This window comes from Nipponia nippon, unplaced genomic scaffold, assembly GCF_047370975.1.
Source record: "Nipponia nippon isolate SJK-2023a ecotype South Korea unplaced genomic scaffold, ASM4737097v1 scaffold_3, whole genome shotgun sequence".
Classification (NCBI taxonomy): domain Eukaryota; kingdom Metazoa; phylum Chordata; class Aves; order Pelecaniformes; family Threskiornithidae; genus Nipponia; species Nipponia nippon.
Window position 1 is genome coordinate 96,562,303 of NW_028262347.1, and position 14,275 is coordinate 96,576,577.

General features: G+C 46.5%; 2 protein-coding genes across 2 annotated transcripts in view; both read left to right on the forward strand.

Moving 5' to 3' along the window:
* The window catches only part of LRIT1 (leucine rich repeat, Ig-like and transmembrane domains 1), a 56,030-nt gene extending 54,295 nt beyond the window's left edge, over positions 1-1,735 (forward strand). The window contains exon 5 of the mRNA XM_009465933.2: positions 397-1,735. Coding sequence (XP_009464208.1) covers positions 397-1,382 — 986 coding nt within the window. The 3' untranslated portion in view covers positions 1,383-1,735. The remainder of the gene's footprint in view (positions 1-396) is intronic.
* An 8,097-nt stretch (positions 1,736-9,832) lies between these two features.
* On the forward strand, positions 9,833-13,342 carry LRIT2 (leucine rich repeat, Ig-like and transmembrane domains 2). Its single transcript, XM_087766029.1, has 3 exons — positions 9,833-9,942; positions 10,336-11,117; positions 12,531-13,342. The coding sequence occupies exons 1-3, from the start codon at positions 9,833-9,835 to the stop codon at positions 13,340-13,342; spliced, it is 1,704 nt and encodes a 567-aa protein (XP_087622155.1).
* Positions 13,343-14,275: the final 933 nt, after the last annotated feature.

Below are 14,275 nucleotides of genomic sequence, written 5' to 3' on the forward strand. Positions count from 1 at the left end.
TGACTCAGAGAACTGCATCTAATGTTCAACTAGGTTGTGTTACTGCTTACTCCCTCCACTCTTTTAAGTAATGTACCTATAAGAGCTTTTAAGCTTTTTTTTTTTTTTTAGTAGAAGAACCTGTCTTGTTTTGTTTTCAAACTGTACGTGAATTGGGAGGAAATAGCTTCACATATATTCAGTCTGAAGCAGTGTAAATCTCAGCACAACCTAATTTTAGTCCTAATGTCCTTTTCTTGGATTTACTTTGATTTTGTAATTTCTTCTTGGCAAAAAGAAATGATGATTCTACTGTATTGAGCAGACATTTGGCTGATTGAATCTTAATATTTTACGAAACATGTTATTAATTCTATTGATTATTGCCTATTTATTTTAATTTTTCCTTCCTTGCAGTTCACCAAGAGATTTCCAGTGATGGGATGAGCTGGTCTATTCTGGGCCTGCCTGTAGTCTCTTATCTCGACTCTGGAGAGTACATCTGTAAAGCAAAGAATTTTCTGGGGGCAACAGAGGCGTTCATATCTCTCATCATCACAGACTCAGAAAGCACGGATGACCCCAACTCCAATGCCAAAGGCGCATGGAGCGGGAAGGCAAGCGGGATGGAAGCAGCTGCCTACAATGACAAGCTAGTGGCAAGGTACGTTATCACCACCTCCACCATGCCTACCCTGGGGGCTGGAGTGGGCACTGGAGAGGGCTTCCTCCTCCCAGATGTGGCACAAGATAGCAACCCCAGAAACCTGCTGGTGAGCCCGCCTACCGGCCAGCAGGAGCCAGAACGAATTGTGAGGTCTGTTAGGGTGATAGGAGACACCGACCAGAGCATCACCCTGGCCTGGAAGGCGCCTCTGGCAAAGAACACAACAGTGTTCAGTGTCCTCTATGCCATCTTTGGAGAGAGAGACATGCGGCGGATCAACGTGGAGCCAGGGAAGACCAAGGTCACCATTTATGGGCTGCTGCCAAAGACCAAATACATCATGTGTGTCTGCGTGAAAGGGCTGATCCCCAGGAAGGAGCAATGCATTATATTTTCCACAGACGAAGTTGCCAGCGCAGGAGGGACCCAGAAGCTCATCAATGTGGTTGTTATCAGCGTGGCCTGTGTCATTGCTGTTCCTCTGACACTGGTGGTCTGCTGCGGAGCACTGAAAAGGCGCTGCAAAAAATGCTTTGTGCGGAAACCCAAGGAAATTCAGGAGTCCTATGTCACCTTTGAAAGCCTGTCTCCTGGGGCCAAGGCGAAAGGCATGGAAGGAGAATACTTGACTAGACATACCCCCGATGAGTCAAACAGGCTGCTGTCTGCCCGATCCAGCGTGGACTCAGAAGCGATACCAAAGATAGAGGGGCAACCTAACGAATACTTTTGCTGATGGTAACTAGACTGGTTGTCGGCTTGCTAGGTGGAAAGCACATGGCTGTATATACGACTCTCTGCTCCAGCACTGCAGGCCACCCTGTCAATGCTTCTGTCTCTGACATGTTCTGGAGGAGGATGCAAGAGGCTAGATGGTGCCCAAGCTTTACAGAAACATGTTGCTCATCCCACTTGGGGTTTGCTCTGTTGTACCCAGTCGAAAGCTTCTGTGATAATGGCCTCGTTCTCCTGGACCACTTTTATTTTTGTAAAATGAAGCATGCACACTGAGTGTGAGGACATTAAGCAGCATTTCTGAGCGTGCTCTGCTTGGTGTTGTTTAGTACCTGCTCTGCAATATGCTAGGCTCTTTTGATAATCTCGGCTCTTTTGATAATCTCAGCTCTTTTGATGTTCTTTTGGTTGACAAACAGGGGAGTGTTTAGTAATTTTAATATAAATATCTATGAAGGTGAAGATGATTGATAGTCTCATCTTTTACATCCCCCATGTTTGCATGAAACATGCGGCTTGATGCTTAATAGATCATAGATATGTCCAACATAATAACAGCTCAATGCTCTGAATTCAGAGAAATGTGCAAAGGAGATGACAGAAATCAAGAGACAAAACCCAATCCACTCTAAGAATACATAATAGCATTTTGTGATTGCCTTTTGGCTCTAAATGCTATTGTTAAGATTTTCTTGAACAACAGTAACGGACAGGTCTTTCAGTATCAGGCCTAGCTGGCGTTTTCTAGCTGTATTGTAATTAGTAGAGTATGTTCTATATCAGCTGTGCTAGTTAAAATCATACAATACCCTGCTCTGCAAATTGTGTGTGGTGTTGTAATGCTTTGTAATCATACTGAAAAACCTACCTTAGACAGTTCTGCAAAAATCTCCCAGGCCAGCCCTGTCATTGCTGCCGGCTCTCCTGACAAAACTGGTGGTGAAGAGGAGAGGGCTCAGCCAGGCACTTGTGGTTTGGTCATGAAAATACGTTGCTCTGTGCAGAGCAGGGGTATGTGATGCGATGACAGACCGCTGGCCATACTTCCACCATACAGCAGCCATACTTCCACCATGGCATCAGTGGTGGCAGAGGCTCAGTGCAGACTTTTGGGTTTCAAATATTTTACAAGTTCAAGAACCCTGAAAAAAACTGTCTAATATTCATCTAAATGTACTTTGATAGCCAGGGTGAGCTGATCAGTTATTTAAGTCCTGCAGCTCCACTGGAATTTGGATCTGAGTGCTTATCACAAAGCAATTCCCAGCTGTATAATTTTCCACTCCAGTCCCTCATGTAGTAATACTGTATATAATGTTTTTCTCTTTGTAATAAATATTCTTCATGAAGAAAATTATATATGTTCTGCCAAATGTTGAATGGGAGGGATCCAGCCAAGTTGAAATGATAACTGGTAAAGCTTGCTGAATTGTTTTGAAATGTGTATTTCTAAATTTTTTGGAAGGAAGGGCTCCACTCACATTCTGGATATGTATGTACAGTGTGGGTTAACAAAATTCACTGGTTGGAATGGAAGCCTGTATGGATTTTGCAAGTCCTCCTTGTACGGAACGGTTACAGCTGTGTCAGATTACTTGGCCTGATGGAAAAAGCAAGTCATTTGATCTCAGCATAAATTCTAGCAACAGGGGATACATTACAATAGTTTCTGATAGGACTCCCTGTATTCCTTACATTAATGATAAAGAACTTCTCTTGTATTGGGAGAATTTGTCAATCCCTGTATAAAATAATGCATGCTACTTCTATCACTGGACTGCATAGATTTTTAAGTTTACAAATAACATTTTGCAAAATTATGTATTTTAATACAACAAATTCATTGATGAAATATGTAGTATAATAGATCTATTACTTATTTATACAGTTACGTTTCCCAGGATGATTTTTAGAGTCTCTCTCCAAGGTAGAACAAAAATATTTTTCCAGTAGCAGTTTTTGGGAAGAGTTGCAAGGATTGCTGTATCACTGAGCCTGATTCCTGCCTACATCTGCAGCAGTATCACTGGGCTGTGCAGAAATCAGCCTGACATGGCCCTGGATGGATAAGCTAGCCCTGAAGGATCAAGGCTGTCCTAAAGCTCTCCGGCGGTGAACGGAGCGGACCTACTGCCCAAGGACTTTCCTGTAAGTCAGGTTTGCAGGAGCGGACTGGGAACAAGAGGTATTTACCTTTTGGCTGCCTGGAGGCACGAGCTGGGTAATTTGCCACATCCAGCCCTGGTGAGGAGCAGCTCTTGCCCGCTCCATCAGTGCATGCTCCGACACACAGTCTGTACGTCGGGAAAGAAAAAGGCAGTGGCTGGGCCAGCGCTGTCGCTCTTTGCTTGCTGGGAGGGGAGGATGGAGAGGTCATCCTGTGACATTCCCTGTGGATGTGTTGTTTTACAGACTCTGTGGGATATTTTTTGCACTTTGAATAAACAGCGATCCCAAGTAGAACAAACATGATTTTTCTTTTCTATTTCCTATGGCTATTCTCAGTCTCTCATACGTTAGGCAACACAGTTTAGCATCTCAACTGCTGTTGCCCCAAAACAAGCCTCTCTCTGTACTGCACTGGTGATTCACACAAGATAGACAATAGATAGAAACTTGTATAAGCTCTGTGTCGTCTGGTGTTGGTCAGAAGAGAAACCCTGTACTTGCTAAACTGCGGGTGAAATTTCAAACCATTAAGTAAACTGATTTTCTGCTGAATGTGACTTTCAAGGCTCTGGGTCAGATTTTTAGTGATATGAGGCATGTAAAGAGGCAGATAAATACCTCACTGGATTTTTTTGTTGTTGTTTTAACCAAAGGGGTATTAGGCACCTAGTTTCAGCAGGGTTAGCTCAGGCAAGCTTCCCTCTCTGGTCATAAGACATGTGAATGGAGCTGGCTCAGAGTTCAGGCAAGGAGAATATTCATCCCTGGAAACAATTTCTTACTTGGTTAAAGTCAATCCTTGGCCAGACATGTGCTGTAAGAACTGAAACAAGAACCTGAATATCTTTTGGAATTACTGCATTAGTAGCATTTTAAATTGTTTTTTGACACTTTGTTCTGTTTGTTTTTCTTTTTCCTTGGAAAATGTTTCCTCTGTTAATATCTTTGTATGGTTTTGATCAATTTGTTGGTTTTGGGGGTCTATTTCAAGTATTTTGGCACTGTCAAGCAATATATTTTGGAATCTCTTGGAGTACAATTATATTCTCTACTTTTACTATTAAACCATTACAAAGTTTCTTCTCAGGTGAGTGTTGGACCACTTCAGTAATATTTAGGATAAAGGAACTGTCCATCTGTGCTTATTAGGCAGGAGGTTTGCACCGGCTGCCTGGGCTGAGCTGCTTTGGAGGGCAGTACAAGCCACTCCTCAATGGGCACTTCATGTGATATATAACAAAGACAAGCTCCTCCAGCCACAGTATCTTTTTATACTTATTTTGGAAATCAGATTAGTGTAAAATTGAAAAATTAAGGATCAGGTTTAAAAAAGAAGGTAATTGTGTTTTCAAAATGAATCCAAATAGCTCTGAACTGTACTGAAAAATTGTTATTATTTCTTTTTCTTAAAAGGATCTGGAGAAAAGCAGCTATCAAAATGAGGTAACCGAGCAGAATATAAATGAAATAATGTGCCCAAAGTGATTAAAAAGGAGTACTGCAAGTAGTTGAAGCACAAGAAGAAATGTAAAGAAACATGTTGAGGCTTTGAAATATGTTTTCCCAAACATCTTAAAGAGTGTCCAGATTATCTGGTGAGTAGACCCAGACAAAGGCTAACATTGGCTCTGACTTATAAAGTCTCTGCAAATATTTTTAATGCCACATATGTATAAAAATTCCACAAATGTAAAATAATGGTCAGACTGACAAACACCTTATTTCCACAATGTGATTTAAACATGTTGGAAGGCTTTAATTGCCTTGTGTGGTCACTTTCACGTTTATTTCTGTGTGCCTAGAAAAAATAGACTAAAAGGTCTTTAAATGATTAAAAAATGTAGGACACAAAAATGTGCATGTGCATATATATAAATTTGTGAAAAAAAATGAAGAACCCAAAAATGTCAAGGACAGTAAAACATTTTTCAAGATATTTTAAAAAATGAATGGACATTGAAGAATGACTTTGAAAGTATTCCAATGGTAAACTAAAATCTAAAGGTTAAAAAGCTCCTGAAGAAGCTGATGTCAAAGTCCCTCAATGTCAGAGTGTTCTGGGAATGTCAGAAAAGTTTCAGGATGTTTTTAATCAACAGTCAGTGCTACAGTACTGTGGCTTAGTGGGAGCTTCACAACCTTTAAAGGCCATGAACAGAAGACGCAAATTTTTGTTGCCCAAAGCAGAGCAAAAGAATTGCCCCCCCCCCTTTACTTTCCTATTAATCAAAATTAAAAAGAAAGAATTTAGCAATTGCCAGCAAAGGTTCAAACTGGTAAGAAATAAGTGTTTACAGCCCAGAGAGCAGGATCAGGAGCTTCTCAGAAGCGGCAGCGAGCCTTGGTGTGGTGCCCATGTTTCCCAAGGGCCAGGGGCTGCTGGTGGTGACGTGGGGCTGCTGCGACCGTAGCCGCAGCCCACGGGAGTGTGTTGGCCCTTGGCTCCTGGTTTTGACATTAGAGATGGACTCTGCTCCTGCCCTGAAGTGCCCTGAGCAAGAGAAGAAGCCTTTCCTTTCCTCCAGAGGGTGAAAGGGGGCGGGTGGTGCCCCTTTGCCAGCTCTCTGCGGGACTTGCTGTGGTGGAGCTGGAGCTGCGGTGCCCCAGGGGACCCTGCCAGGGGGCATTGGGTTACTCAGAAAAATTGGGGAAAGACTGGCAAGTTTGTACAGCTGCTGTTGTTGTTGAAGGCTTGTGAAGGAAAAGTCTTATTTACCTCTTTTCACGTCACCCTCCTCTTTTTCAAAGCTGTTTTTTTCAAGCCTGTACCATTTGGTGTTACATGCACCGTATCCAAAATACCAACTGCAGCCTTCACCTCGTATGTCCTCCCCAGCAGGGATTTCTAACGCTGATAGCCCTGACAGAGGGACTGGAATTGTAAAGCATCAGCCTGGACTTGATTTCCTACAGACATGTGTGTGCCTGTCGTTTCAAGATGGAGTTTGACTCCCTCGACATTGCTGGGAGCACACAATGGGCGCCCTTTTGGCGTTTGCTTTGGCAATCAGCGCAGTCTCTTAAACTCCACTTCCCATAGATTAGCAGACAATGTCTCTATGGAGATTTATTTTGACAGCTTGGGTTTTAGACAGCTTGTTCTGCGTTTTGGCTTTGGCCAGGATGCCACACGACGTTAAAGAGCAGCTGAACTGAGTGGACATCTGCTGTCACAAAAGTGACCATTAAATTTACAGGCAGGCATAAACTGGGCTGAATTAAAAAGGCAACAAAAATCCCCCTCCAGTAGGGAGCATAAACATAACACTGTGGCTAACACTGTTTAGGGTTTGTTTTTTTTTTTCCTTTACTTTTTTCCCCCCTTCTTTTCTTTCCCCACCTCGCTGTGCCCTAGAGAGTGGGTAGACTGTATACCCGGTAATTAATCTGATATTGATAAGTAATTCAGCACTGGTTTCTCAGGTTAATAATGAACCTTCTGAGTACGCTTGTGGGTTGGGAATATTTAGAGAAATGGCCTCTCAAGCAGCAAATGAATATCAGCCTGAAAACAGCCGGAGCATTGGCCCGTGGTAGTGACTTTGAAAGGCCATTTTCCAGCCTTGTAGAAGATAGGTGGAACTGGGGGGGAGAGCTCATGTGGGAGAAAGAAAACAACTGCAATTCTTTTTGTTTCTGTTAACCAGCTCATTTATTTAAATTAATGTATTTCTTTCTAACAGAGGAGCCTGGGTGAAATTTTACTTGCTACATCCCAGGACATTGGGCATTACTATGCACCTGTACTGTGCCCAAATATGTATGTAGGGGACGCAGACCACCAATTGTTTTTACTCTGTATAAACCTGTTAATAAATAATGCTTTTAATGAAAGATTTTTTTGAAGGCATGACCTAGCTGCCATGTACTTTAAGACCCTCCCTGTGAGCCATGGAGGAAGGATGTGAAGGTGGCAAAGGAGACACCTCCCCTGTAAGCAAAGGAGTTTTTTGCAAAGTTGGGCCTTAGAAGTGATGAATCCCTCCTGCTGGCCCACCTGGTGCCGGAGACAACCAAACTGTCCCAACCCAGCGGCCTTGCCAGTGGCACATGCGCAGCTCTCGGAGTGAGCAGTTTTCTAGCCTGTTTCCGTCACACTGATGGGCATCTCCATCACCTTGGGAATGCCTGGACAACATGACTGGACAAGCCAATGACCTGGGGGGACTTCGGCCATTTCCCTCATCATGGGAAAGTGCCTCATCACCTCGAGCACTGAGTACCACCAAGACATTGGTTTTCTTCTGCCACTGCTGAAAGCTTTTCTCTCCCAGACCCTGAAGCTCACACACAGGCAAACCCCAGGTTTGCCCCTGGCTCCCAGCTGTTTTCTAACCAAGTTGTATGTTGTTTACTACCGTTATTACCAAGTAATAAGATCAGGCATAATAATAATAATAATAACAACAAAAATATTGTTTTATTAGGGAATCTTTCCATGGCAGACTACAGGAGAGGACAAAAGGCACTGGTGAGTGTGGTGTTTGTCTCCCCAGAGGCCCATGCCAATGCAGGGTGAACATGGGGTTCCTCTGCTGCAGCGGCTGAGGGATGACTGGGAAGGACACATCCTCCCATCGCAGCTGCTGGTGTCCCTCCTGCAGCGCTCCCAGTTTAGCCAGCCCGCCCCACTGATGGGTGTCCCCTTTGCTGCTTAAGCTACACTGAAAGTGCATAAGGAGTGTCTGCCTCAGCTGACGGGGTCTGTGCTGGTGCTACTCTCACTGCAACAGCAACAGCTTCACCAAGAAATGTCCCCAGTGGCCACCAGAGTCAGGTGGGGGCTTTATAGCTGCTGCATCTGCTGTGCTATACAGACCAGCAGCCTTTCTCCTTCACTCCTGGCTTACTGACACGTTAAAATGTAGGGCAGCTGTTGAAATATCAAGTACTACACTGTGGACAAATACGGAACATTTCAGTTTAAAAAGAAAAAAATATCCCATATGCTCCTGGTTAGATGCTGGGCATAGCGAGCAATGGCAGCCCAACAGGCCCACTACTTGCAGCCAGCTGCCTGTACACAGGAGGCAATCACGAAGCGCTGCAACAGTCCCTGGTGGTTTCCCCACCAGTTCGTTTTGCTGTTTTCGCTTTGAAAGCAAAGCGCCTGTTGAGTTAAAAGCCTCAGAATCAGTCCTACGTCTTCTGTAGGCTTACTGTGGCTACGCTATTGCACACGCCCCGACAGCCACGTATAGATCTAAGCTGTCACACTACAAATATTTTTCTATCCTGGTCCCGTAGGTTAGAGGTTAAGTAGGTTCAGGCTAATCTTGATTTGTGACCCAGCTTCACACGGACTGGCAGCGAGGCTAAGCCCTTTTCCGGCGGTATGCTGCCTTTGGCGGGCTGTAATGAAGCCAATACACACTAGATGGCCCCAGGAGAATGCAGCGCTGCTTGGAAATTATAACCAAAACCTGCTATTTTGGATTTAAAAAAGATCAATAAATTTGGTAACTCCAAATCCCTTCTCATAGAATTATTTAGATTTGGTTTTTCAAGGTGACCGAAAGGCAACAACTGGCATGTCTTACGGGGAAGCCACAGAATAGCACTGAAATTTTATATTTATACAATAGAGATTAACTTCCAAGATATTATTTTTCTCAGAGAAGTCCACAGGCTGGCTATAGCTGTGCTACTGTTTTCATTATCAAAGTGTAAGAATGGAGACAGTGGGGGGGGAAAAAAAGTTGTTTCAGAGGAAAAATAGCGCTGTACTTCTTCTGTTTCCATGACAGAACAACTAAGTTTGAGGAATAGGTTTCGCGCTCACCATGTGCAGTAGCGCACCCTGCACAGAGCTGTGGGCAGGTTTGGGGGCCTGATGGGTCGTGCAGTACGGCACTAAGTGCTGACAAATTACAGCTGTGAAGGCTGGCCCTTTTCTGCCTTGATAAATGCTATTAAAATATAGGAGACTGAGACAGACTCCTTCAAATAAAAAAAAAAAAACCAAACAATTAAATAGGCCTGGTCAAGTACTTGTAAGGGCTTAGGAACAGAAGCGGTTTTGGCTCCATCTTCATATTACCAACCAAATAAACACGTCTGTCAGAATCCCCGCAGCTAAAGAATAAATGCCAAGAGTGGTCCCAGGGGTGATTTTTAGCACTTCGACACAGGCTATGAACCATACTACACGTCTTCTTTAGGGTCGGGTCTCCAGGAGGATTTATTTCTGCGTCAAGGAAGATTACAGCTAATAGGATTTGCTTCTTGGAGGCTGTTGGCATGTGTGGTGCAAACCCTGCACACTGCTTTCTTAAAGAGAATATGGACCCTATTTGTCATATTTTCCTTCTTCTTCTGGCCGTCCACAAGATAAACCCATCTGTTTCATCTTGTGTCACAGGATGCTCTTGTTCTCAAGACAGCTTTGGAAGGTAAGAACGGTAGTTACCCTAGTTGCAGCACTAGCAAAGCAGCTTGGCGATTCCCAATATATAGTTGCCGATGTTGCGAGCACCAAAACCAAACAGATGGCCGCATGGTATGCCTCCTCTAATTCTTGAATAGTACTAGCTTGAGCATAGAATGAGATTTCTCTTATTTCCCTGAGATATGTAGTTGCATATGTAGCAATTTTTATGACTTAATTGTCGTCTTTGTGGGAAAATGGGTGTAAAATCCAACGGAAGGATGGATGTATGGCTTATGCATGTCTTGCATACAATACCTTATAATTATTCAAGTGCTTGTAGACCTGTATAGGGAACTGGTTGGTTAGCCATGAACGTGCTGTGTGACCTGGAGAAGTCTTCTGGTTTCCTCCTTAGGAGTTTGCTCTGCATGTCTACACTGCTGAGGCAGATCCCTGCAAACATCCCTCAGGACATCCGGAAAATTAGAATTGAAAATTCTCACCTAACAGAATTGCCTCGCGGGTCTTTTGAAAACGTTAGTGCCTTGGAGTATCTCTGGCTCAATTTTAACAACATCACAGTGATGCACATCAAGAGCTTGGAATATCTGCCGGCTCTGAAGGAGCTGCGCTTGCAAGGGAACAAATTAAGTTCGGTGCCATGGACAGCATTTCAAGACACCCCGGCTCTGAAAATCCTGGATCTGAAGCACAACCGGCTGGATGTCCTTCCAGAACACGCGCTCCGCTATCTGCCCAACCTGACCTATTTAGATCTATCCTCAAATCAGCTTACCATCATATCCAGGGATGTCTTCTACAGCTGGCCCATCTACCAGAGAAGCCAGAGGGCAGAGGGGCAGATAGAAGCTATTTCCAACGCCGTCCTGGCCCTTCATGACAATCCCTGGATTTGCGACTGTCGTCTGCGGGGATTTGTCCAGTTTATCAAGTCGATCGGCCCACCTATTATTCTGATGAATTCCTATTTAACTTGCTCAAGCCCGAAATTCAGGGCAGGGAAGTTTTTTCATGAAGTGGAGCTCAACAGCTGCATGAAGCCCCTGACCTCAGCCCTTGACACCAACCTGACAGTCCCGGTGGGGCTGAACGTCACCCTGACCTGCTTTGTGCAAGCCAGCCCTTCCCCGGCTGTCTGGTGGACCTATGCACTCAAACTTTTAAGGGCATTTAATGGTAAGCAAAGCTTTTTCTTCTTTTTTTTCCTTGAAAATTTACGTTCTGCTTTTCTGCTTACGTAGGTCTTCAGGCCATCACAGTCACCGCACCAGCCTTCAGCCCCTTTAGATCATCACAGTTATTGTGGTGGCAATAATCCAAATAATCTTAATCATCCTATGTCTCTAAGCACATCTGACTGGCATGAGAAGAGCTGCTTCACGCAGGGTATCAGTCAAAGATGAAAGGAGCACGGCCTCATTTTTATGCGATTATTTTATGTGTGGATTTTTAATAGTAGCTCTTTCATCATGACATGTGATGTAAGACCTCTTAATAATTCATCAGTCAGTCATACATATGTAATAAATATGTAGTTATCTAGACATGCATATATATTTACACTATATATTATAAACGACATGCACACACTCTATATATTTGTATGTACATGTGTGTTTGTAGGAGCACGCACACACACACACACACACACGTTTCTATACTATTCCCATATGTTTTTCTCAAGAAATACCCATACAAATGACAAAACCCTGCAGCTCTCTTGCCTGTCTGTGTCCGTTCATGTTCTACAACCAAAACAGAGGCTGTCGTTCTCCACAAACCTTGCTTATTCATATTCTTTATTGAGGGCCTCATCATATGAGACCTCTTCCTCTTCCTGCCCATCCAGCTCAGCTCTTACACGCCCTCCCTCACATTTATTTTTACTAAGTGCCTTCAATAGGACAAGTTGCTATTTTCATCAGGTAAGCTAATAATGCATACAGGCACTGCACAGGTTATGTGTGTTCCTAATAAGCCAGCTAGCTAAATAAGATAGACATTAGCCCTTAATCCTGGACTGATATTTGCTTTAATTGCAGCGCTGTAGCAGCACTTGTGCATCTTTACACAAGCACATGCTGAATTAATTACATACAGGCTTTTCCTGACCACAGCCACGCGCCCCTATTTGGGCAGACAACAGTGTTTCATACCTTTCTGACAGCTGCATCTCGCTTCCAGCCCAACACTCCCTGGCTCCACACGCCTCTTTTCAGCCCAAGCATCTTGAGACCGACATTTTTCTGTCCTCTCCCTGGCTTGCCCTGGCCTGAGCACGCTGATGGCAGATGGCACACGGGTGGCTTGGCCTCTGCCCGCAGCAGCCTCCCCAGCCACTGGCGCTGGGGCAGGGGGTTGGATGCAGCCCCTGTCTCCCGTGCTCAGGTGTCCCGGTGCCTTTATTGCCTTTCGGCCTGGATAACGATTTGCTGACGAGCTCTGTGGGGTATGGCGCGCTCCCGAGCCCCTCTTCCTCTTTCCCTGGGCAGGGCAGGCGTGGTCTTGGGGCTGCCCCATAGTCATGGTGGCTGCCTGCAAGGGCAGGATGGTCCCCTGCCTGCTGACACAACTCCCCTCTGCCCACAGTGTCCACCGAGCCCATCAGCGAGGAGACCGTCCGCTCAGAGCTGCTGATCCCAGCGGCACGGCCAGCGGACGCTGGCAACTACACCTGCACGGCCGCCAACTTCTTGGGCAACACGTCGGTGGCCATCACCCTCCGCGTGGGGGCCCCGTGGGCATCCACCACCCCCGCGGGCTGGGTCCCCATCGCCCCTGCTGAGCCGGGTGCCCACGTAGAAGTGCGCATCGCCAAGCAGACGGTCTACGGCATCACCCTGGAGTGGTTTGCGGCGACGGCGGCAGCAGCAGAGCCGGGGGAGACCTGGTACACCCTCCTGGTGGGCCGCTATGACGCCGCCCAGAAGGACGCCATCTACATCGGCCCCGGCGTCAACACCTACTCGGTGACTGACCTGCTGCCAGCCACCAAGTACGAGGTCTGCGTGGCCGTGCGCAACCAGGCACCCCGCAAGGGCCAGTGTGTTGTCTTTGTCACGGGCAGTGACGTCAGCCAGCTGGAGCAGCGCGAGAAGCTCATCCACATCATTGTCATCGTCTGCGCCATGGTGCTGGCCGTGCCCGCCGGCATGTACGCCTGCACCGCCGAGGCTCGCCCCGGCTGCCTGGCCCGCTGCCCTGGCGCCTGCCCCCGCCGCCGCCGCGGGGGCCAGGCACAGGCCGCTGGCAGCAAGGAGAGCACGCTGGACAGCCTGCCTGCCGGCAGCGAAGACGGGCTCTGCCGCTCCGAGGGTGGCCATGGTTCCCGGCGGCCCCCGGCCCGCGAGGAGCCTGGCAAGACCCGGCCGCCCCACAGGAACAGCGCCGACCTCTACTAGCCTGGCCCCTGCCTGCCCCGCGAACGTGCCGCAGTGGCATCTTTTAAAGATGACCTCGAGCCACAGCACGTGCTGGTTTTCTTGAAGGACCATGCAAGGAAGGCTCTGTGCTGCAAGGCCTCGGGGCACGGCGGGGAGCATGACCGGGATTCATAGCAGGTTTGGGGAGCTCTGGGAATGGGGGTACCTGGGGGGTGCGGCCACGGGTGTGTGGTTGTGCCCCTGCATCCCCTGGCTGCCTCTGCAGCACTGTCATGGCGCAATGCACACAAACACACTAGAAAACAAGCGTTAATCAAAAAAACCCACCCCAAACCCAGTATCAATGCCTGTGGCAAAAGGCCAAAGGGCTCCCCTTGCTCGCTCGCACACGCATGTCTGTCTTTATTTCTTTATCTCTGTTAGGCAGCCGGGGGGGGATGGGGAGGCTTGTTTGCAGCTCTGCCCTGTGCCGGGTGCTGGCTTCTCCTGTGTGCTGCCTCGTGGAAACACGACAGGGGAGCCAGGGCAGGGCTCCGGTCATACCTGGCAACAAAAGTGGGGGGAAGGATTGGGTCAACGTGACGCAGCTGCTTTGTTTCACCTGGAGAAAAACTTTTTTTATCAATCAGAGGTGTTGGGGGTGGGGTTTGTTTGTTTGTTTGTTTGTTTTGCTTTGTTTTGTTGGTTTTTTTTCTTACTCCTCCTTAAGGTTTACACAGCCCTAAGAAGTTCACAGCCTCAGTTGTACCACAAACGGGAAGAGTGTGAGCGCTCACTGAACACCAGCGTAATGCAGCCACAGCACAGGGTTTCCGGGGGTTTGGAGGTGTTTTGGTTTGGGTTTTTGTTTTTGTACTAGGGAGAAGGGGAGGGCCTTTTACTTGTGTCCAAACATATCTTAGAGGACCATTTTTAGTTTCACGCTAACACTTAACACACACGCGTGCGCAC

What these genes read in the sequence shown, in the direction of transcription:
- LRIT2 (XM_087766029.1), top strand. Translation starts at nt 9,833, where the DNA reads ATGGACCCTATTTGTCATATTTTCCTTCTTCTTCTGGCCGTCCACAAG. An exon ending in TCTCAAGACAGCTTTGGAAG is followed by an intron (nt 9,943 to 10,335) that starts GTAAGAACGGTA and finishes TTTCCTCCTTAG; the next exon opens with GAGTTTGCTCTGCATGTCTA. An exon ending in ACTTTTAAGGGCATTTAATG is followed by an intron (nt 11,118 to 12,530) that starts GTAAGCAAAGCT and finishes CTCTGCCCACAG; the next exon opens with TGTCCACCGAGCCCATCAGC.